We start from the raw sequence: 23,945 nt of genomic DNA on the forward strand, positions 1-23,945 counted from the left end.
TTCAAAGGAACACCGACTTCCTGGAGCTGCAGCAGGAGCAAGCTTGCTAACTGCGGAAAAATAACAGTCAATGGAAGCTTCGCTGTAAAGTTGAAAAGCGTATTCAGATGGGTCTAAAGCACCCATTTTGTACAACAGATATGTCGAATAGCATCAGTTCTAGACGCATTTAATCGGGGTATCGTCCAGGCTCCATGTCTCAATATTACTGCGCCGATGTGGGGAGCTCCACGGTGCGGTGTTGTTACTTGCATCCGTAGGCTTTAGGCCACCAAGCGGCCTAAACGCAGTCACTTAGAGCTAGATCAGTGACAGCTAGCTAGCTAGTTAGTTTGACCAATACATGGCTATTTATATCGTGTATCTTTTAATTATGCTGTAGCTAGTTGTGTGTTTATGACACTTAGTTGGCTAACGTTAACTGAATATAACACAACTGGCTTGCCAGCTAGCTAGTTAGTTCTGTAGTTGCGCTGTAGGTTGCTAGCTAGCTAATCTTCAACCTGGACAGCTAACGTTAAGTTAGCAAGCTAGCTAAGTTTTTCAAAGTGATAATTTCTCTATTTGAGGTGTTTGTTTTTATTGCATACGTTTTATTTTTCATTTTAAAAACCTATAATTCAGGTAGAAAGACGTAACGTTACCTCCTGAATGTTTGTTTCATTTTAGCAAGGCTAGATAGCCATAACTCGGAATTTGTCATATTGCAATGTCTACACCTTCCGCCGATATGCTTGAAACCCCACCTGGATATCCCTTTGAAGAGATAGAATATGGGGATATTGAAGTTGAAGAGGTAAGTCATGAACTGCCTGGTCCTGCAGTCAAAACCACCGCAACTAGTTTAGCTGGCTAGCGTTTGATAACTAGCAGTAGCTAGCTAGCGATATAGCTAGTTAGCCGCTAGCTACGTTATGCAGCCAGTGTCAAATGAGGTTGAATCGCTTGCTTGCTATCTGTCGTGCAAACCATCATGTTCTAATGGAGTACCCAAATAAATTAGTCTGTCACTATTGACGTTAAATGTGTAACTTCAGTTTTTCTTGCATTAAAGGGACTCACCTTGAAAAAGGCTAACCTTAAACTTAGCTAACTTTACAGTATGAAGTGGCTAACAAGTTATGCAGCTAGCTAAGGTAGGCTAAAAGCTAGTACAGCATTTTTACTTATGTGTTTGATTGATTCATTAACGTTAAACATGCATACAATTAACATTCGTTAAGGCTAAAAGTTAATCTAATTGGCTTGGTTGTTGGCAGTCAACGTGACTTTTTGTATGAGGTTGTCTGTTGTAGAGTAGATTAACCAAGTTACCTGTCAATGACAGTATCATGCAGGATAATGAGCAAATTAGGTAGCTAGCTAGCTAAATCATCTGGATAGATAACTCTAACTCCCCTAGTCTGTGTGACAATACTTTTCGTCTTGCTGAGCAAAATTGAGCAATCAGGAAAATGTTTCCCTTTACTAGCCTCCCTATTGAATGAAACTCTACTGCTCCTTTTATAAACATCTTGCTTTGTTGTTTTTCTGTAGCTAAAATATGCGAGCCTCTCGTGTTTCTAAAAACCTTAGCAGAATGCTGTGAAATATGTGTTGTAGCTACTGCAAATGGCAGCAGTATGACAAAATATGTTTTTCTGAAGTCTCACTCTTACAAATGCAGGTGTTGAATCAATTTTGTCTTGAATCTGTCATTTGTGATTGTGACTTCTGACGAGTTTATTAGATTTGACTAATACCTACCCTGTTGATAGGAAGCTTTCTGGCCTTATTTCTGTTGGATTGTGGTAACTTTGGCTTACACTTCTGATTTCAGAATGGATGGCACTGTATAGTCGCAATGCAACTGAAACTGAATTTTCTTTTTGAATGGCAATATAGTCATACCCATTGTAAACAAGTGGCCTATAATTTTGTGTGATGGCTGTGTGTTGCTTTCTCTTGTAAGCTACATGTTTTTTTCCCCCTACATTCCAATTTTTGTTTAGCCACTCAGTATGAATGCTAGCCAGTTAGGCTGTTTTGCTGATGGGGAAGTAACCCAGTTTTTTTTTAAGCTGCTTAAACCAGTAAATTCTCAACGACTAGCACTCTATCTACTTGAACAGTCAATAAAAGTGTTTTGATGGACATGTCTACAGATTATCCCTACAAGGCTTGCTTCCTGTTAATGAGGAATGGTGAGTCAGCTGTAGGGGGGTTGGCTGGGCTTGCACAGGAATTGTCAGCTAAATCCAAGTGACCCAGCCAGTAAAGGTGCCCTATATTTGCCTTGTTTGAGTTTTGGCCAAAGCAGTGTCCTCCCCAGGTCCGGCAGACCACTGTGGCAAGATGAAATATTGGCCTTGATTTGGCAGGGGGGTAATTCCATGTCAACTCCCCACACTTTAGGACCGCATCATCACAGCTTTTAATTAGATTTGGCATGCTGATTTGGCCTGATAAGAAACCCCTAGAACCTAAATTACACTTGCCACAAATTATTAATCTATGCGTTAACAAAGTTTGCACAAATTCATGTGACTCCCCGACTTTGACTTGTCATTAATGTAGGTCGTAGAGAAATGGTTCTGAAATCACTTTGTATGTCTTCACCAGCTCTATCTTTTAAATGTGTGATGTTCAACCCAAAAATGCAACAATGATTCAAAATGTCATCCATTTTTATAATGTATAGGTTTTTTCCAGATCAGATTTCAAGATTATAACCACTTCGATACATATATATTTGTGGAAGATAGACCTGGTGAAGACCTAACTGATATAAGAACCATTTCTCTCCTACCTACTGTAATCTCATTAAGATCTGTGGCAGTGCAGTCCAAAAGTGTGTTGAGTTGACATGGAATTACCCAGGGGGGGTTTTCAATCAACCAGGTTCTTCAGGTTGCTGGCTGCTCCATTAGGTTTCAACAACACACCAGTGTCCCAAAGCTATGGGTCTTCATTAGGGGGAAATCCTCCAAAAGGCACTCTCCTGTAGTACTGTTTGGGCTCCTGTAGTACAGTCATCACTGACCACTGTCTCACTAATTCCAAAATCTGGTCAATTAAAAAATAATGCTTGAGTTGATGGACTAGTGAATGTTCTTGTGCTTGTTTTGTTTTCAGACTGTTTAGCCTATCAGATTTTGTTGCCACAGCCACACAGCAATTCATGGTCTAAAAATTCTGTCTCGACATTTGTACTTAACAAATATTTCCACAATAATATTGGAGCTGTGTCTGTATCAGCCGAAAATGTATTGCACCAGCTGGTAAATGTATTGCAACACCCAATGTGATGAGGCATGCATGCATCAGAGAGGCCAATGCATTTATGTGACTGGAGACGCTGTAAATTAAATGAATAGGTCATGTTCAAAAAGTAACCTAATCATAGTCATCTTAAGTGTCATAAGTAAATAATGTTTGCCGGCTAAACCCTAGCAAAAGCTGTACGGAGACTCCATAGCTCTCGACTAATTCTGTCTGCTAAATAATGAAAGACGCAAGTTTGAATATATATATATATATATATATATATATATATATATATATATATATATATATATAACAGTATATCGGCCTATATTTTTATCAGCTATGCTGATATCAGTGTTGAATGTGGATATTGTGTTGCAGTTTGCATTTTTGCTCTAATGTAAAACCTGTTGGTATCTGCATCAGGCAATATGGCCAGTCAAATATTGGTTTTTGAAATTGTCCCCAGAATTATCATATTGTATATCCGTAATCAGAATTGCTCAGTTTTTGTCAATACACAAACTGAGATTTGTATTCTGTGTTGGTAGTTTATATACAGGTACACTTATTTGCTTAATTTTCTGTTTGGTTTCAGATTTACCCAAACCTTTACCCAAACTACCAGTTCTTATGGTACAGCATTTTGATACCAGTATATTTATAGATTATATACACATCACAATCAACTATAGGGTTAGAAATATAATTGTGGTTTTAGCACATGGTTGTTCCTTTCAACCTTCCCCACTACCAAAGCTGAATCCTGTAGGCTGTTTGCAACTTTGCGTTGCTTGACACCTGGTGACACTCAGTGTATTTAAAATTTTTTTAAAAGCAGTACCTTTCCAGACATTTCACTTGTCTTGTTTCTTTTCCTATTCAGGTGGTTGGAAGAGGAGCTTTCGGCGTTGTCTGCAAAGCTAAGTGGAGAGGCAAGGACGTAGCCATCAAGACAATAGAGAGCGAATCCGAGCGAAAAGCGTTTATAGTTGAGGTACTCTCGCCAGTTTTTCTTTTTTAATTGGTTTAAATTTTGTTCTGTTTGTATTTGCCTTCCTTATCCCCAAAGTGGGCCGCGCGTTCTTAATAAATGGGCGCAACATTATTCGGTTAACAGCCAGCCATTACTCGGATCTGCATCCTACAGGAGCCAAAAGAGTTTCATTATTGCGCCGTGCCCCAAAATATTGATTAAAAATGTAGCAACGGCGGCGGCAGCTCCCAGTTTAGTTATAACAGTAATGTGTTTACATTTACTCCCAGTGTCCTCTCATTAGTGCATCTCTCTCCTCTGTATGGTAATCACGGAGCAGAGCTGCATTTTATTAAACCGAGACACCGGCGCTATTCGGTGGCATTGTCGGCACCGTTATTAATCACGACCTGCGAGCGTATTTTCACAAGTGGAAAGCAGGAAATTAGAAGGCTGCCACACGCTTTGGGGTGGGGGAAGGGGGTGGGGGCGTGAGGTGCTGTTAAGTGCTTGCTTTGGAAAACCTTTTGAAAGCCGTCGGAATGTGTATGAATGCCGTCGTTCACGTTATTTGCGTTGAGATGCGAAGCGAATCCATCACCCTCCTTTTAACGTGTCATTTTTTTGTCCCGTTCAGCTTCGACAACTTTCGCGGGTGAACCACCCCAACATCGTGAAGCTTTATGGTTCATGTAATAACCCAGTAAGTCCATTATTTAAAGTGCACCTTTATGGGATTGTCAGGAATATACTGGGCTGTTGTCTGGCATAGGGCTGTTCTGACAATAAATATGAGCTTAGTTTTATAGAGTGAAACAGTATGTGTGCTATCTTTTTCATAGTCTTTGGGGATATTCCAGATAAGACTATAAACCAATATATTTCTTTGGTTGCCCAGCATTGTCTGTTGCCTGCTCTTTTACAGTATGCCTCAGTTAAACCTCTTCATTCTCATCTGCAGGTTTGCCTTGTGATGGAATATGCTGAAGGAGGATCTTTATATAATGGTGAGTCATTGTTTTAAAATGGCCTGGCTGTGTTGTAGATCTATTTATTTATTAATTTAAATTTTTTTTTTAACCATTTTACATAAAACTGAATCATCTGGGTCCAGAAGCCTACAGGAATCATTGCTGTGCAGGAGAATGACAAGCCAAACGTATTCTTATGTCGAATGGCATGTTTGGCCATTTTAGTGGTTTTTGCACAATAATGCTTAATCACTGTGACTAGTCCAAAAAGCAGGATATCGTTGTGTAATGTAATGGTGCGGTTTGTTCACAGTGCTGCATGGAGCCGAACCCCTCCCCTACTACACGGCGTCCCACGCCATGAGCTGGTCCTTACAGTGTTCCCAGGGGGTCTACTATCTCCACGGCATGAAGCCCAAAGCCCTCATCCACAGGGACCTCAAACCACCGAAGTATGAAAGCTCTCTCGCTCGCGCCTTTTTTTCTTTCTTTTTGCGATTTGTAGGAGTCGATGGTTTTCTGTGTCTTGTGCGGTTTCGTCGTAGTGTTACAATAAGGGTGTAAACTCTCTCTCTCACTCTCTCACACCGATAACTTTCCATCGTCGTCCACAGATGGTTGCTAGGGTCAGGTCTCCTGATGTCTTGCATATTCAGAATTGTGTTAGCCAGCCTGTTATATTGGTATGAGCTGGTAGTGCTTTTAATTTGTGTAATACATTTGCTCCCCGCTGTGAGATCTTTAAAGTATGTTCATTAAAGTGTTGTTTTGCAGCGGTATTAGGATTTGGGAGATGAGGGCATTTTAATGTAGTTTTGATTGAATTGCTTAGTGCTGCCTCGCCACACCATTAAGTTCTTTGCTTGCACGAGCGCGATCAATTGCGTCTTTAGAGCTTTGTAAAGTAGCCACACATTTACACGTTTTAGTCTCCTACATTTAGACGTCTGCACTTCGAGGGCAATTGCTTGTTTGTTTGGTCGCCGTGCAAATGGCTCCCTGTTTCGATTAAACATGGCCACCTCCTTTGATTGCCTCTCTGAAGCCTTTTGCTTGTGGCGGGAGGGACCGTGCTGAAGATCTGCGACTTCGGAACGGCCTGCGATATTCAGACGCACATGACCAACAACAAAGGGAGCGCCGCCTGGATGGCCCCGGAAGTGTTTGAAGGCCAGTACAATATGTTTGATGAACCTATCATGTGCTATAGCAGGGGTCATCAAATCACGGTCGTCGAGGTCCGAGAACTACTGGCTTTCCACCATTTCCACCAAATTGGTAGAACCATTTGTTCAGCTAATTACCTGAGAGAAAAGAAAACCAGTTCCAGTTCCATTTCTGGTCCAGATTTGATGATCCCTCTGCTTTCGAGACAATGTCTTTCTTCTATATGTTATTCAGCATTCGTTGATTGCATGTGTATATGTTTGTATAATTTGGGAAATATAAATCCTAGATTTAAGCGATGAAAGGTAACCTCTATTCTTCTGATGGCAATTAAAGCAGGGTTGCCCAATCCTGTTCCTGGAGATCTACTGTCCTCTAGGTTGTCACTCTGACCCTAACAAAGCGCGCCTCATTCAACAGCTAGATATCGCTGTGCTGCTAATTAGTAGAATCAGGTATGCCAAATTAGGGTTGAAATGAATACCTACAGGATGGTGCATCTCCAGGAACAGGCCCCGAATGAAAGTTTGTGAAATGGAATTGAAGTGTTTCGGGATATTAAATTACCTTCGGTCTCGACTGTACCTCATTTCACTGATCACCTATGGAAGCTTTTTGTCTTGGGAGCTGGAGCGCTGCGCAAGTTCTAATTTAGTCGTGTTTGCGCTGGGAATAACACCGCTCATGCAATTAAACCCAGCGTATTTGCGCTCGCAATGAACTCAATTAAGCTTATTGGCATCACCGCAAAGTGTTTGTATTATCAAAAGGCGTCAATGTAATAACTTTAAAATGTACGAGCAATGAGTGGTTTAATTCCACCATGATAAACACAGTAATTGCCCATCTCAGGAGCTGTCCTTGAGTAAATTGCCTCCCTTGTTTTCGCTGCGGACGCTCAAAAGTTGCGAGAATGGTAAAGTGCTCCCGTGCTACGCAGAGCAAATTGTTAGGTTTTTTTTTTTTCTCTTTCTTAAAAACACACTACTGAGAATTCCGTTTAAATTAACATTTACATTTCAGTCGTTTAGCAGACGCTTTTAATCCAAAGCTACTTACTAGTGCATAAGTTCCTCAAGTGAAAGGCGTCAAACACACATGTAGAACAGTTGAAACCATGAACAATATTTTTCATAAGTGCCGGTTTTGAAATTTCTTTATTTTAAAATGTATATAAGGTATAGAAGAGGGATTTTGGGGCAAAGGGGGGTGGTAAATCAGGAGGGAGGACTAAGGTCCGGTCTGAAAAGGTGCGTTTTTCGGCCTTGCACTGCAGCGTCAGGCTCGCCGCCGAAACCGAACGGCCTTCTGAGCGATGGGAAATGTCCTCTGTCCCCCGCAGGCAGCAACTACAGCGAGAAGTGCGACGTGTTCAGCTGGGGCATCATTCTCTGGGAGGTCATCACGCGCAGGAAGCCCTTCGACGAGATCGGAGGCCCCGCCTTCCGCATCATGTGGGCCGTGCACAACGGTGAGGTTCCGCCCCGGGAGATCCGCGGAGTCCCAGGTTTAATTAGCTTAGCGGCTGCGCCGGGGGGAGGCATTAAAAGAGCTGCTTCACCTGCGTAACGGCTCCAGCTGATGCCTCGGCAGAGTGATGATTGAGCAAAACGCGGGTGGGACGCGGGGAATACGCCCGGGGGCCTGGCGGTAACGCGTGCAATTTTAAACTTACGCCGCGCTTTAGCCGTGTCTTCGGCTGCTCATTATAGCAGATAATGCAGCGCTTCATTTGGTGCCCTTCATTTTCTCCAGGCTAAATGAAGATGTTTGCTGTTTACACCGTGTTTACAATGATTGTGTGCTTTTCAATATTGCTATTACTTACACCTTTTATTGCTCTATATTCTTTTTTTAAATCTTAAAAAAGCTATTTTTAAATTACATAAAATCGTTTATGCCTAGGTAAAGGACTTTGAATTATCTTTGTATATGGAATGTGCTATATAAATAAACTTGCCTTGCACTGTTCCTGTGCCATTCCGTGTGTTGCGTTGACAATTGAACGCCAGCACTCCCGGGAGCGAATGGGAACGTGTTATTAAGCACGGGTTCTCGCTCGTTGGTCGTGTTTTCCCAGGTACGCGGCCGCCCCTGATCAAGAACCTTCCGAAGCCCATCGAGAGCTTGATGACGCGCTGCTGGTCCAAAGACCCCTCACAGCGTCCCTCCATGGAGGAGATTGTGAAGATCATGACCCACCTCATGAAGGTAACTCCGGCAGAAACATGCAGTCTTATGGAAACCATTTGCCTTCTGCAGAAGGTGCAGTGACACTCTCCGTCTCCTTCCAGTACTTTCCAGGATCCGAAGAACCCCTGCAGTATCCCTACCAGTATTCGGATGAAGGTCAGAGTAACTCTGCCACCAGCACAGGTACAGTTGGAAGACCTCAATTCAAGCCCATAGTCTGGTCGAGGAATTCAAAAAGATGATAGTGGAGCTAGTGGGTGCTGTAGTTTTTGAGGTTACTTTATCATTTCATGGGCGCTTCTAGTATCTATTCACCTTTACATCTTGCATACGTGTATTCTTCATATTTTTTTTGCATATGACTGCAAAGCTACTGCAAATTTTAATATCTATGTAAATGTGTGTGTATGCATGTGTGTGTGTGTGTGTGTATATATATATATATATATATATATATATATATATATATATATATATATATATATATATATATATATATATATATATATACACGCACACACACATATATATACACACACATATGTGTACACATGCATGTATACACCTTTTATTTATTTTTTGCCTGTATCTGAGCTACTGCATTACAGGTAACATCTCTTGCTTCTTTGCAGGGTCCTACGTGGAATACACCTGCACCAGCACCAGTAACAAGAGTGACATTAACATGGAACAGGGAGACTCTCAGGGGAGCAACGACACCATCAAGATCATGGAGACAAAGTTTGTACCTCCATTCAAACCAAAGGTACGTTCCTTCAGTCCCGTGTGAGTTATACGAGTTGAATCGTGCAAGCTGAATTGGAAGATGATGATATTGTCTATTTTTAGATCAGATCGAAATGAATCAATCTGAGAAAAAGGGAGAAAAACAAATAATATCTGCTCAATGGTCTGTTTAGAGACTCTGAAAGTTGCCATAAAAATCTATGGCCTTCCCCTATCAGAATTATGCTAAGTGTAATGGCATTATGCTAAGTGTATATTTTATTTCTAAAATGTGTCAAATATAAATTACAATTTTGCCGCTTGTTTCGCAGTGAGGTGGATGTTTGGCTTGTCTGTAGAAGGCTAGCCTAGATATGACTGAATCCCATGGGCATGTGAATCCTATTGGCCATTATGTTCCCTTGACTGGCTAACATTGCATTGTTATTGTTAACAGGCCGGGACTTTGGTTCCCTTTCGAGTGGCTAGTGTTATGTAGTGACAACAGGATATTAGGCGTGAGATGGTATTGCAGGGTGGCGTTATTGTGGCATCCGTTTCCCAGGGAGACACGATGTGGAGCCCCCTGTCCAGAGGGGGCAGTGTGGAGAGCCTGGCTGGGCGGCCGCAGTGCCTGGCGTCCCTCGACAGCAAGCGAATGAGCACCGACCTATCAGAGCTGGAGCACAGGATGCCCTTCGGACCCGCAGGTAACGCCGGCGAACGGGTAACCTCGGCAACCAAGCACGAGACCAAGGCCATTTACCGCCATCTACGAGACAAAGGTTATTCTAGAAACGGGAAGTGTGTAAGGGACCGGGTAAATCCATGAAGCTTTTATGTGTATGTACATGCATACGTGCAGATATCCACAAGGGATTGCGTAAGTGCGAGGAACTGGATAAGGGTGTTAGGGAAATGTGGATAACTTCATGAAATGATCCAGATACACTCAAGACATCTATTAGGGGAAAAGCAGGAGTGAACTTGAGAAAGCGGCCTCTGTTTCTATCGCTGTTAGGCATCCAGGTTGAGAGCTGTTGGAAACACAAAGTACGTTTCATCTCGTCAATAACACAGAGAGAGAGAAAGCTGTGCGCTCGGAGGGCGAGCGAGCGAGCGAGCGGGAGGGAGGGGGGGGGAGGAACGTCCCCGCGGCAAGCCGCCACAGCAGCTATAAGTCACCCACGTTTCATCCGCTTTCATCATTCCGAGACGCCGCCTCGGACCGCGCGCTTCCCGCAGACGCGCGCTTCGGCATTCCAGCCCGCCGTCCGGTCGCCGCTGCGCAAAAACAGCGCTTAATAACCGCCATCTCACCTGGCTGTTTTTGTCATGTGCTTTCTGTGTGTGTTTATGCTAACCGACAGGAATATTAACTGCTGCGTCGGTGTGCTTGCAGTTCCTGTTTCACGTAACCGTTTGCAAGGCTTCACTGCAAGGCTTCGCTCATTTCATCATGTTCCACACTGACACGGCAGATAGATTGAGGCTGTTAAAGTTCACATATTCATTACATTGGGATTCGGGGCCATTAACCATGTTGTACTTTGCTTTGTTCACATATTGACTAATCGTAACATTTGTTGTGGTACTGTAATGCATTGTTCTATTATGTCAGAAAACCCTGGTTACAACATTGATAATTACTGTGCAAAATAACCATTATTGCTTGCATATGTATTTTATGACAAATAACTACCATTATCATTTTTCACTTCATGAAAGGGCTTAGGGAATATGTTTAACTTTCATGTAGTCTCCCATAGTGTGTAGAGTTCATTAGCAGTTCAGGTTCTCCATTATGAATGAGGCTTGCGAATTCCTTTGAACCGTTCGCATTCCTCATTCTTTTTCAACATATCCACTGCTTCAACGTTTATCGCTACGATTTGGCGGAAGCCAGAGGCAGCTGCATGAGGTAAATGTCTGTAATGTCTGGTCTGACTTGTGGAAGCATGCCTGCCTCAGTGAAACCCTCCCTCCCCATCCGCACACGCACCACACCCTGCATGTCTCTCTCCCCCCCTGTGGAATGGAGGTGGGGGGAGCAGGGGGGACGTGAAGAGAGGAGACCCTGAACACCGTACCGTTTGCCTGCTCCGGCCCTCCTGTGTGGTGTGCATGCTTGTACGCAGCTGTGTGTGTATGTGTGTCTTTCGCAGCACGCCCCCAGTATAAGCGAGGTCACCGTAAAACCGCCTCGTTCGGCACCATTCTGGACGTTCCCAAGATCGTCGTCACAGGTACCAGTGGTAGCGGGCCTGGGGACCTGTCTGCGCCTGCTCGCCTCCAGCCTCCAGTCTCCATCTGAACCCTTGCTCTTAATCCGTGGCTTGCTCTGTAGCGCGGCCCTTCCTGTCTGTTACTCCAGGACGTAGGCTCTAGAGATCTCTTCTCACGATTTAGGCCCTATGATTTCCTGCTGTGGTCTGAACTTTATGGGTCACGACCATTGATACCACCACAGATTGTATAGGCTAACCAGAAGCTCAGCTACTGCGTACATTCCGCTCACTCTGCTTTTCTACAGACGGCAGGTTTCAGTTGGAAACCAGAATTTCCACTGCATATGTTAAAACATCCAAAACATCCATTTCCATAGTAACAGTAATAACTTGGTTTACGCCCCAAGATTAATATTCATGTACATGCCGAAATTGATTGTTTTGGCTTCAGGGAGACACAACTTGAGTGTTAAGAACGCAGTCTGGTGGGACTATAGACTCTGCAACACCCCCACAGCATTGATTTTTATTCTTTTCCCCCGGTGCCTGTACACGGTATTCTGCTCCGCAGATTCCAAGGTGGGATTTCTGAGATAAATATTCATACGGGGCACAGGTCGGGGACCGCAATTAAAGGCGCACTCGAGCGAACAGGACCTGGAGTAACATGCACGAGGGGCCCCCCTGCCCTTCAGCTCTGTGGTGTTTGGTTCCAGACCGCCGGGTCTGCTCCCGCCGCGACCGAATCCGCCAAAGGAGCGCGCGGTCGCCCGGGCTCCCGGACCGGCGTCACCTTGTTCGCGCCAGGATGACATTTTCAAAAAAAGCACGACTAATTGTTTTTTTTCGCTCACTCCCATTAACTTTCCAAATGTCACATTAATCAATTTGTCTCACATCGAGGATCATTTCTGGCATTATCAGGGATTAGAGGGCGAGGAATTGGGGAGACCAGAGGAAAAGCACGTCTGAAGTGGAAGTTACATCCAACTCAATTACTCGCTAATTAATTAAACGTAGCGACTCGGTGGCTCTGCAGAGTCGGGTTGATGTTAATTAATAGTAAGCCACTGTCGTCGGCGCTCAAGTGCAATTAAGTAAATCCACTCATCGAGATGGTCAGTCCTCCTGCCGATGGGCCCACTCCATGTGCGTTTTAACCATTGAAATAGTCACTGGATTGGTTCCGCTCACAGTAACCCGCAGTCTTAATACACCTGAACTGCAGAGCTGCTGTAGTCGTATTCAATTGGATAAAATTCAAGCACGTACCCTTATCCATTGTAGAAGCTACCGTGGATCTGGAGCGCCTTGTACATTAGCCCGTTGTAGTATTGATACGGGTTCAGAAAATCAAACTGAGTAAGCAACAAATCAAGTATTCCTTTGTCTTCATATTGCAGAGTGCTTACAACTTGTCCTGGTTCCTGCTTATCAGACCCGGTGTATCGATTTCACGCACAAATTCAGTCTTTCCTGGTGCTGTCTGCGGTTGTTTGTGGGGGGGCGACAATTAATGTAATGAGGGGTGTATACGTGCTCTTAATTGAGCATCTTTTTTTTCTCTTGTTTTAAAGCGGGAGGGGGATAGTTAGGAGTCTATGGAGGTATCTTCTTTTTCCCCCTCTTCGCTAAGGCTTGCAGTGCTGAAACCCCATCTAAAAAGTAGGTACCTGTCACGTAAACTAGTTGTGGGTCTAGCGCGCTCTTTCCCCTATCTGGTCTTAGTCCTTTTGTGTGGTTGTCCGGTGTAGACCCTTAGCATTCTAAGTGTACAGGTTGTGCTTGGTGATTTATACTGCAGATGGCACTATTTCACACATTATTACTGTGTTTGATGTCTTTGTTTTACCTGTAGCTCATTGCCAACTGTACAACACGCATTTAGATATACACTGAGAGATACACTTTGGGCAGTGGTACAATTTCTGTCCTTTTGCCTTTTTCGTTTTTATATATCTGCACTCAAGAAGTGACTGACTACACCTGTCTAATCAGACGACTGAGAAGGCAACTGTCTGATTACTTTTGGTCCCCTAAAATGGGGACTGTATAAAAAGGGATGTAATTCCTACATGGGTCAATATGGATGTAAATACCGTCAAATGAAAGGCGACGGTCTGCATTTTGACATTGTTTCATTTGAAATCCACTGTGCTGGAGTACAGAGCCAAAAGAACAGAAATTATAACGCTGTCAAAATACTTACAGACCTGTACAAGTAGTATTCACAGTAATGCTTTTATACATTTGCCAGTCACAACCTGTACATGATTGAGGGCTTTTAATTCTCCCTAGTGTGGGTTTGACTAGTTCCTTCACACCTTTTAAGAACTTCTGTGGTTTTCATTTACAAGTAGCTGTGTCTCAATTTGGGCTTTGAATCTGCTGTCTCTTCGCACACTGTGATGCGTTTAATTACCAGTCTGATAACCTCCATTTTGTTTGATGTGTTATTTGATCTCTGTCATTGGTCTGCAGTGCCAGCTATCTTTTCTGGTGTAAATATTCCAAAGATTAAGACCATTCTGAACCTTTCCTGTGTGTGTGTGTTTTGGTACAGTTTGTAGCGTGTCTGTTGTTGGGACAGCTGTGAGTGTGTTTGGTGGGGGTGGGGTGGGCTGGGGGGAGTTGACATTGCTGTCATTGTCTGGTAATTGACAACAGGTGCACGTGGCAGAGTTTAGAGTAGTATTTCAGTATTTCCGTCATAAGTCGTGACCGAGGACGCTGTCGGGAGCAGTCTGGCTGTGACGAAGCCGTTAACACGTACTCCCTGGCAGAGCGCTGGAGATTGAGCTGTTATTCTGAAGATGCCAGACGAGTCCCCACACTGCCCTCAAGTTGACTTTGGCACGGTATGAGGGCTGGAACCGCTTGCGTTGCACGGTGTCCCCTCCGCAATGTCAGGTCCCCAAAATGTAGCGTCTCTGCGGCCTCCAGCCTGCCGAGTGGTGGTGTCTGTCTAAACGAGAGACAGGAAAGCTTGGGAGAAGAAAGAGGCAGAGTAGGTGTGTGTGTGTGTGTGTGTGTGTGTGTGTGTGTGTGTGTGTGTGTGTGTGTGTGTGTGTGTGTGTGTGTGTGTGTGTGTGTGTGTGTGTGTGTGTGTGTGTGTGTGTGTGGCTGGCTGGCTGGCTGTCCCTTTGTCTCTGTGCGTTTGTAGCGGACGAGGCCCCCGCTGTGGTGTCTGCTCGCGGTGCGTCAGCCTGTCCCCTCTTCTCCCCCCCCCCCCCCCCCCCTCCTCCAGCCAGCTGCGAGGCCCAGAGACGCAGATCCGTGCAGGACCTCCCCGGGATCAGCAGCGAGTCCAGCCAGGTACGGAAACACCCGAGTTACAATTCACTGCACACACGTCCCCGGGTCTCTGGGGCTTACAAAGTCACAGCTGCGTACTCGGGCCGCGTTTCAGACCGAGATTTATGTGTCCCTGTTCCCACCTGTTCCTGGAAAAGGGTGAAAGCTATTATTAGGTCTTACCTATTTTATTTATTTTTGTCTCTTTTGTTGGTTTTTTGTATTTTTTTTTAAGGAATGCTTCAGTCTACCCCATTGGGTTTTCTGCTTACAGCGGAAAACATAACTCGGAAGCCGTCGTTTGCAGCGTTCCTCTGATGTGTTGTGAGCCGTTCTGTTGAAGAACGAACGCCTTTGCGTCGTGGCGGCTGGGAAGAATGGCAGTTGGAGCCGCCTTTATGTCAGGCTTAGGAAATCCTCCCTCCCCCGAGGACCGCCTCGAACCGAGCGTCTTTCCTAACAGCTTCCTGAGAGAGTCCTGCTGTCTCAGGGAATGCTGTTCCTCCGTTTCTGGAGCCGGAGGCACGCAAGCCAGAATACGGCTTTCCGTGTTTGCAGAAACAGTAGGGGAAAACTGGAAAGGCAGGGCTGTCCTAACGTTTTTTTCCAAGGAGCACATGACTCTATGCTCTATACGTTTGCTGAATCGTCTGAAAATGGTGAAAGTCCCATCTTTCGGAAGGGAAAGCAGGCAAGATGGGGGTCCTGGTTGTTTGATATCTGTTTGAGATTAATTTAAATTTAATTCCCTGAGGCTAAATCCATGCCTGTGTGATTCTTCGAGATGCCCACGGAAGATTTATCGATGGCAGAATTTCCTTCCAGTGTTATCTAGGTTACCCACATGTTTTCTCAAGCTGGCTTTCCCTCTGCGTCCTGTTTCATCTCAGCAGGAGTTCCTGTGGAAGAGCGTACACCAGTAAAGGAGCAATGCCCGCATTCAGGAGAACCACGTGTAATATTATTATCAATTTGTGCTTCTGAACATGATGTCACAACACTAGCCTCTGGCCTACTGGGCTGTGCTGAAACCGCTAATGGAATTTCTGCAGAATAGTCTTTTGAGAAAAGAATGGGTGAAAATCGGTAACTGTTCACTGTTGGAACACAGTGAACCTACTTGGAACACCTTTTGAGTTTCCAAGTAGGTTCAGGCAAAACCTAAGCCCATCAGTATTCTGTATTACCTGTTCAGAAATACATAGCTCTGTGGTACGTGTCACTGTTCATCAAAGTCAGCTACAGTGTACCAAGCAATATGTTCCCTGTTAGTTGCTAACAACGCTCTTTCTGCAAGTTTAGTAAACATGACATCACCATTAGCAGACATTAGATGTCGTTTTTAAATGACAAGCCTCCAGTAATTACGACTGAAATGCTACACACAGTTCTCGTCTTCCCTGTACTGCCGTCTTAGGAATGTCTTCTGCTAAACTTGAATGGAGCAAAGAGCAAAACCATTATATCTTGGAATCATATTATAAAAAGACCAGGGAGCTGTTGTGATTTCCTTTTTGTATTTGTATTGCACAGGCTGTTACATATTGCATTTTGAGTTTTTTTGTGGTTTTTTTGTGTGTTTGTTCGGTCTTAAAAAATACCTCTGATAATCACCTCACTGACTTGGTGATGGAGATGATACGCACAGATAATACCGTCTGAATCTTTGTCCAGATTTAGTCCAGTCTGGCCTAGCGCACGCAGTGATTAAGTCATCAGCAGTGACCGATCTGTCGCATGATACAGACTAAGCACAATCTTTACTGACCAAACCCTTTCAGTGGCGATAATTGGCCGTGCCTCTGACCGGGCTTGTCCCCCATTGGCTCCACGGCATGCCGAGGGGGCCACTCATTGGCTGTGCTCTCTCTCTTGTAGGGGAGCAGGAACAGCAGCCGGTCTTCCAGCCCCAGCATGAGGATGGTCACGTCGGACAAGAGGGGCTACAGCTTCTCCCCAGACGACCCCACAGGTAGGGCCGAGAGTCAGTTTCTTCACTGTGTTTAAATACTGGCTGTGTTCGAAACCGCATATTTAGCATACAACTCGTACTACATTTCAATGAAAATTAGCTTGAAATTTAGTATGAGTAGTGTGTTCGTACACAGTTTCGAAAAACAGCTCATCGCTATATTTATATGGCACTTTTTGTATAATGGTTTGTAGCCTATTGGGCTTCACAGAAGAGCATTTGCCATTAAAAATGGAAATAAACAAATATGTGGAAAATATAAGTATAATAAAAAGAATAACACAAGGATACGAGACATTGTACATAAAACAGGAGAACAATAAAATGTATACAAGAGGAATACAAATTTCAATAAACAAAAACAAAAAACAAACACAAAATCGGTAATAAAACCAACATACTAACTAAAAAGCCATCCTAAATGAGTGCATTTTCAGCTGAACTGAACTGACAGTGCAAATCTAAACTGTTACAGACCGTGTCAAATGTATTTCCTAGGCTTCTTGGAGGATTAATGGAAGATTAAACAAGAGAGCCGGGGTAAATGTTAAAGATGATTTGTTTTTGTGGTACTTTCTTATTCCCTCAAAATTGGTTAGCGGTGTAATTCAGCGAGTTTTTTTTTTTGGCATTTTCTTTTCATTATTTCAAAGGGCGAGTGACTGGAGCACTGTACCGTTTTGCAGGGCTCTCCTCATTAAGCCATTTGCTAGCGATTGTTTCTGAGGGCCCTCCTCACTTTCTTTGAAGTGGTTGTAGCAGCACTGTGAATGCTGAGGCCAGCAGAGTTAGAAACTGCAGGATGTTTCTCTGGTATTTCCTATTCGTTTTCTTTGAAGAGAGAATGACTCGGCTCAAACTGATTCCACTGAACTACTTTGATAGGTTGGATAGTTTTTTCTACATCGTTCTGTAGGATCATGTTGCTCTCAGACCGTAAGAAACTTGGCGAAGGCATCCCTTTATGGTCTTTGAGTCACTGTTGGTTTCTCACTGTACCTGCTCTGTATTGAATGAATCAATGAATTGAATAAAAGATTAACTAAACATCTCAATTCTTTGCACCCAACAACCTGGGGAAAAATATATTTTAAGGACTTGTGTGTGGTGATCAGACCTGGGTCAAATACCTAATTGTTTTGGATTCAAATACTGTGCTTGATTGATCTTGCCTGGTGCAATTGAGCCAACCAAGAGGACCAGAAGGCAGGGTTAGCACTTTTTGAGACTATTTCATAGGTTCCAATACACCAGACAAGCTCAGTAAAGGGCATTTGACCCAGGTCTGGTGTTGATTAGCACACTCCAGTTTAGCATTGTGCAAAAGGTGTAAAATGGCTTTTTTTTTTTTTGCTTTTTTTTTTTTTTTCCCGCCATCAACCAGATACAAACGGATCGGACAACTCCATTCCCATGGCCTATCTGACACTGGACCACCAGCTTCAGGTAGGGAGCAACTCCATCTCTCCCTGAGTCCCCCAGCCCCCAGTCCACAGCTTCCGCCAAACAAAAAGTCACCAGGCGTGTGTCGGTCCATCTGAATTTTAATCACCTTCATAAAAAATATACAAGCATCTGTCTACTCCTACGTATGAGGTGATACATTTGTATTCAGTTTACAACCTGTATCTGCTGAACTCGAAGATGTTTCAAAGGACACCGAAAGCAGACTGTCAATTTAGATAATTAAGCCGGGATTACCTCTGGTTGCAAATAGAGAAAATGATGGCGCGTAATAGGCGGAACGCCAATATAAATACATTTTGGCAAAGGCGGTGGGCGGGCGCCACATTTCAACACCGATTTCGAGGGGTATTTTTAAAAGCTGGGATGATTGCCGTTATAAATACGTTTGTGTTGCCGCCTAATGGCCCGTAATCTTCAGAAGCGATTAACGTGGTCATAATGCCCGTTTATTTCCAGCCCCTCGCACCCTGTCCTAACTCCAAAGAGTCCATGGCCGTGTTTGAGCAGCACTGCAAAATGGCCCAGGAGTACTTGAAAGTCCAGACGGAAATCGCTCTGCTGCTACAGAGGAAGTAAGTGGGAGAACTCCCGTTTCCGACGCGTCCGTCCAAGTGTTGTCATTAACTGTGGCTTTCTGCTGTCCATTTCCGCTCGAATGGCGAGAGCATCATCACAGCTTTATTAATGTTTAGCTTTGCTGTCATGTTCTACGCCATATTAGGTTCCATTAATATTTCATTGGATTTTTATTAAATGATTTTATTGTCGGCCGTGCAGAAATTACGTCAGCCTGAAAATGAGTGCGTTTTAAAGGCCTGCATGCATCGGCTTTCTCTGTGCGGGTTTAGTATTTAAAACACCCACAACAAGTTTGCAAAGAGCAGTAGGTTTTTAGTGGTTAGTCCCTAACCCTGCTCCCCGAGCACCCAAGAGCCCAATGGTTAGCTCTCTGTGTTAACATTTAGCTACGTCGTCCGATAATTATGCAAAAACGTACGTCATGCCATGTGGGAAGTCGTTTTACGAAGAGCTCTGAGAAATTGCACTTTGACTGTAAAATATGCATACTTCGCCCCGCCATTTTCTAAACTTGAATCAGTATAGAACATGTGTGTGTGCCTTTAAGCTTCGAGCCGTCGCACCGGTGCATTTGGGGCCGTCACACTAGCACAGAAATCACACAATGTCACGTTTCTGTCCAATGGTAGGGACCGAACGTTTTGCATTGTCTACCACGGGCATGGTAAGTTATCGCCAAGGGAACCACGCCAAAGAAAGTACAGCCAGATTAAAAGCTCTATATTTAAAAAGGGGGCCTCAGGCTCGACCCGTCCTGAAGAAGAGAACGTTTAAAAGACGGGTCCAAGGAAAACAAGTCACACAGATCTCCCAGTGACAGCCCAGTGTGTGGGGTCAGCCGCCTGCACTCTGCCCAGGCACTCATCCAGTATTTTTAGACCATGACTCCAGCGGAAAGTTGGGCACATCTTGCGCGGTGTCTGCGTTTCTCCCGCGTCGTTCGGTTTTTAGGTGACTGCGGCATCTTGTCCGAGCTTTTGCCGAATGCAATTTTATTTATTGTGAAATGCTTGAAAATGGAATGTAAACATTCTAACAATACCAAAGTTATCTCTCTACTCCAGATATCACGGGAGTTGTGTCCCGTTACGTTTCGAGTGCCACCAAACCATGCTTTTGAGAAAACAAACTGCTTCAGAGTTTTGATGTGAAAGTTACCTGAGGCTGGGAGACTACTGACACTCTGGGGCTATAGCTCATCTTATGTATAAACCCTTTAAAACTATCCATCTACTCTCTTTACTCTTGACATTAAGACATACAGACCATGAAAGCAAGTACATTAACATGACAAGCCGGCTGGCCTCAACAATGCACAATTCTGGTGTTACTTTCACTTTGCATTTCAAAGCTTAAACTATATTTACTCTGAATTTGGCATCAAGACAAGCAGATTATATGCGGAAAGCCAAGATACTGTTCTACAAAACAAAGATGAACATTTTGACATAAGCATTGATTTATGTGAAATTGGCTGGCGCGACTTATGACTGATTATGATAGAACGGCTCACATTTGTTGAAAAACTCCAGTGGAACGTGATCTTCACTTACGCAGAGAAGGATGCATTTACCCTTCTTAAAGCGTGCCAATCTTGGCCATTTTATTTATTTTCTTCAAAATGCGGCACAGGGTCCAATTCTTAGGCGTTTAAGTGCGAACGACCCCGTTGCTTATGTGTGAATCGCTCATTTCACAGAGTCGGTCAAGAACGCGTCAGCTTTGCGCTGACTTGACAGACCTTGTCGATGTGTGCAACATGCCACGTTGCTCAATGCTATCAATTTTAATTACCCAAGTTGATTATGGAGCGGGGGCGATGGAAAGTTTAGGTATGCAGTGGCGAAAAATACATTATTCGTGCGGGCTGGCAGAAGCGTGCCCTGCACTGTGCCACAAGACCCTCGACGGCCTGTCAATATTGATGCCCTACAGCTGTCAACACTTTAATTAAACCACAGCTCAACACCTCTCCCCCCCCCATCTCTTCCCCTCTCTCTGTCTCACTCTCGCTCTCTTTCTATCAATCTCTCACTTTCTCCCTCCCATCCCGCTCTTTCTCTCACTTCCTACCCCCCCGCCTGCATGTCTCTTTTTCTATCTCTCCCCCTCTTTCTGTCTATTGCACTCTTGCTTTTACTGTTTCTATCACTCTTTCTATCACTCTCCCGCTCTATCACCTTTCCCCCTCCCATCCCTCTCACTTCCTCTCTTCCCCTTCTGTCTGTCCCTCTCCCATTCTCTCCCATTCTCTCCCTGTCTGTGCCTCTCCCCCTCTCTCTGTCTCTGTCTCTCACTCTTGCTCCCTGTCCCATCCTCTCTCTCTCTCTCTCTTTCTCTCTTTCTCTCTCTCTCTCTGTCTCTCTCTCTCTCTCTCTCTGTCTGTCTCTGTCTCTCTCTTGCTCTCATTCTCTCATTCTCTCTCTCTCTCCCTCCCGTCAGGAAAGAGCTGACGGCCGAGCTGGACCAGGACGAGAAAGACCAGCAGAACGCCTCCCGCCTGGTCCAGGAGCACAAGAAGCTGATGGAGGAGAACAAGAGCCTGTCCACGTACTTCCACAAGTGCAAGAAGCAGCTGGAGCTCATCCGCGCACAGCAGCAAAAGAGACAGGGCACCTCGTGACCACCATCTTCCCCCTCCTACACCCCCACCCCTCCCCTCCAATGCCTCTCCACCACGGCCCCCCCCGCCCCACCCATCCACCCTCCCTCCCCCCTTCACCTTATCATGTGGGACATGGGTAATGGGTTTCCCTGGTCTATAGGTTACTGGCTTTCTTGCACTGTAAGAGACCTAGAATCTACTGTGTTCGAGCATGCTGCATCACGCACCCGATGTGACTTCAGAACAGGGAGGGGGAATGGGGAGAATGCGGAGGAAGGGAGGGACCGGGGCGCCATTCCCGTTGACAATCAAGGCTACCGCCGCATCCCGGTTAAGGCGTAAGGAATGGCAATGCGGTCCGCGTTTCGTTCTTTCAACCGTCTGGTGAGCGCCGACACAGTAGACGCGGATCGAACGTGCGTGGCTTGGTCCGAGCGAGGGTCGTCCCAGCAATACCCGTTGCAATGAGAGCGTAGGAGAATCCCAGGAAGGCGTGTAACGCCCCAGTCAGGACTTCCAGGAGCACCACGGGTGGAGAGGCTGAGATGTTTTTAGCGGATCTGGTGAGACACCCCCCACCCACACATCTCAGCCTCTCTTAAGAGAGCACAGCAACCAGCACGTCAGTCGTGGTGCAAATTACCCCCCCCCCCCCAATCAAAGAGGAACGGGGTGGGTTTGGATGGCCACGTTTCCAACAAAACATTACCAGTGCATTTTAACTGAACAGGCTGTGCGTGCCACACACCAAACCGATTGTTTTGACGTCGCGTATTTGATTGTATACCTTTTTCGCCTTCGTTGGAACGTGGCCGTTGCTAGGGTACCGGGGTTTCGTCTGGGGGGCGAATGCTCATTGGTGGCTCTTCTACCCCTGTAAAGAATTTAATGTGAACGTAAGCAGAGTGAGTGACGTCTACCGCAACTTCTTCACTAACATGAAATGTTCTTGTTTTTTTTTTGTTTTTTTTGTTTGTTTAAATGGTGGATCTATTTTAAGTATAGCTTTAACTGTACATGGGTCAAATATCCAGAGAAAGACAAGGAATGTATGGCGAGTTTCAATACAATCCTTGAATTTATCTTCACATAATAAGATGCAAGACTTGTTTTATTTCCATTTTCTCCAGGTTTTTTTTTTTTTTTTTTTTTTTAAAGCAAAGCAACCAAATAATTAACAATGCTGAATGAAATTCTGTTGACCGTTTGCTCCGTGCAGTTGTACCAGGTACTTTAAACTTTAAGCAGATTTTGGCTTTGCAGTAACAGTGTTTCACACTAAAAACAAGAAATCGCTCTGCCTGTCATCTGCTGAACGTGCAAAAGGAGAGGCGACATTTTAAACAAGCATCACGGGTTCACCGTTTTTTGTTTTTTTTTTCGCCGTTTTTTTTCTACGAAGTAGGTTTCGCATGACGCGTAGGCCGGTTTGTGGACAGTAGCTTTGCTCCGGTACTTCGCATAACAGAAAGGCTTCCTCCGCCTCAACACAGTACATTTTTAGTTCACAGAGATGCCTTAGAATTGTATCGCTTGCAGTTTAAAGTATTTCATTTGTTTTCGCCGTACTGAAAGCTTGTCAAACTGAACCTCGTGTAACGTAATTAGCCGTCTGAAAAATGTGACTTCTACTACTCCGGGAATTGCATATGCAAATGAACAAACCAGGAAGCAGGAAGCCGATGCCCCTGATTGTTCGCTGTAATTGATTGTCGAAGATATGCTGCAAAGGAATTCTCGTTCGCTTTTGAATTTCCGAAACCCTGGAGAGTCGCTCATGCAATGAATGAATGAATGAATCTACTTGGCTTCTGCAACGCTGAGGAGTGCACCTTTTAATTTAAGTGTGTACCTTTATACTGTTTTAATTTTACATGCACTCTAGGCCCCTCAATGTTTTGCACAATCAGATGGTTTTACTGAACACCCGTTAGCAAATAATTATACAGTTGAAGTCTTGTATGTGAAAACAGCTGTTTTATTATACAAGCCAAATAAATAGTAACTTATCGATATGTATAGAATACATATTTAAACAATTCAGTTATGATATGCAGTGAGGTTTTTTCCCCACATATTTTTTTTTTTTAAGGTTTTGAGTTCACGCTATACTATTTACTATGTACTGTATATAAAATATCTGATTTCTTAAGCTATGGATATGGGAATAAATCAGTGGAAACAGGAACTGTGGTGAAATAAAGGGATTGAAGAATGTTTTGTCTGCTCAGTCATGTATGTAGTCATTTCATAATTATGTGAATGCTTTTATATGTGTGTTTAATTATTTTCTAATTTAATACAAACTTTTTCATTACTAATTATATTATCAGCATAACAATTTGAACTAAACGTTGAATCTTTGAAAAAATTACATTAATTTCAGAATTTCTTAGTACTTGATGCCAACCTTTTGCTTTAATGGCAACATGCACTCAAGCTGGCATGGACTCCACAAATTTGTGCATAACCTGATGATTCATGTTATGCCAGCATTATTTGACAGTGTTCCGAAGAGCAT

The 23,945-nt window shown here is 44.1% G+C and overlaps 1 protein-coding gene across 3 annotated transcripts; it reads left to right on the plus strand.

The window, feature by feature from the left end:
* Positions 1 to 23,641, plus strand: map3k7 (mitogen-activated protein kinase kinase kinase 7). Of its 3 annotated transcripts, XM_061241746.1 has the most exons (17): positions 1 to 796; positions 4,133 to 4,243; positions 4,860 to 4,925; positions 5,184 to 5,229; positions 5,507 to 5,645; positions 6,239 to 6,367; positions 7,707 to 7,831; positions 8,441 to 8,571; positions 8,655 to 8,736; positions 9,186 to 9,319; positions 9,845 to 9,989; positions 11,445 to 11,525; positions 14,755 to 14,822; positions 16,680 to 16,773; positions 18,158 to 18,219; positions 18,697 to 18,812; positions 21,262 to 23,641. In XM_061241746.1, exons 1-17 carry the CDS (start codon positions 710 to 712, stop codon positions 21,440 to 21,442), a joined length of 1,797 nt encoding a protein of 598 aa, XP_061097730.1. In that variant the 5' UTR covers positions 1 to 709; the 3' UTR covers positions 21,443 to 23,641. The 3 variants fall into 3 exon arrangements, with proteins under 3 accessions (XP_061097730.1, XP_061097731.1, XP_061097732.1); XM_061241747.1 differs by lacking the exon at positions 11,445 to 11,525; XM_061241748.1 differs by lacking the exons at positions 1 to 796; positions 4,133 to 4,243; positions 4,860 to 4,925; ... (7 more) ...; positions 9,845 to 9,989; positions 11,445 to 11,525 and adding an exon at positions 11,598 to 13,172.
* Positions 23,642 to 23,945: the final 304 nt, after the last annotated feature.

This window comes from Conger conger, chromosome 5, assembly GCF_963514075.1.
Source record: "Conger conger chromosome 5, fConCon1.1, whole genome shotgun sequence".
NCBI lineage: Eukaryota > Metazoa > Chordata > Actinopteri > Anguilliformes > Congridae > Conger > Conger conger.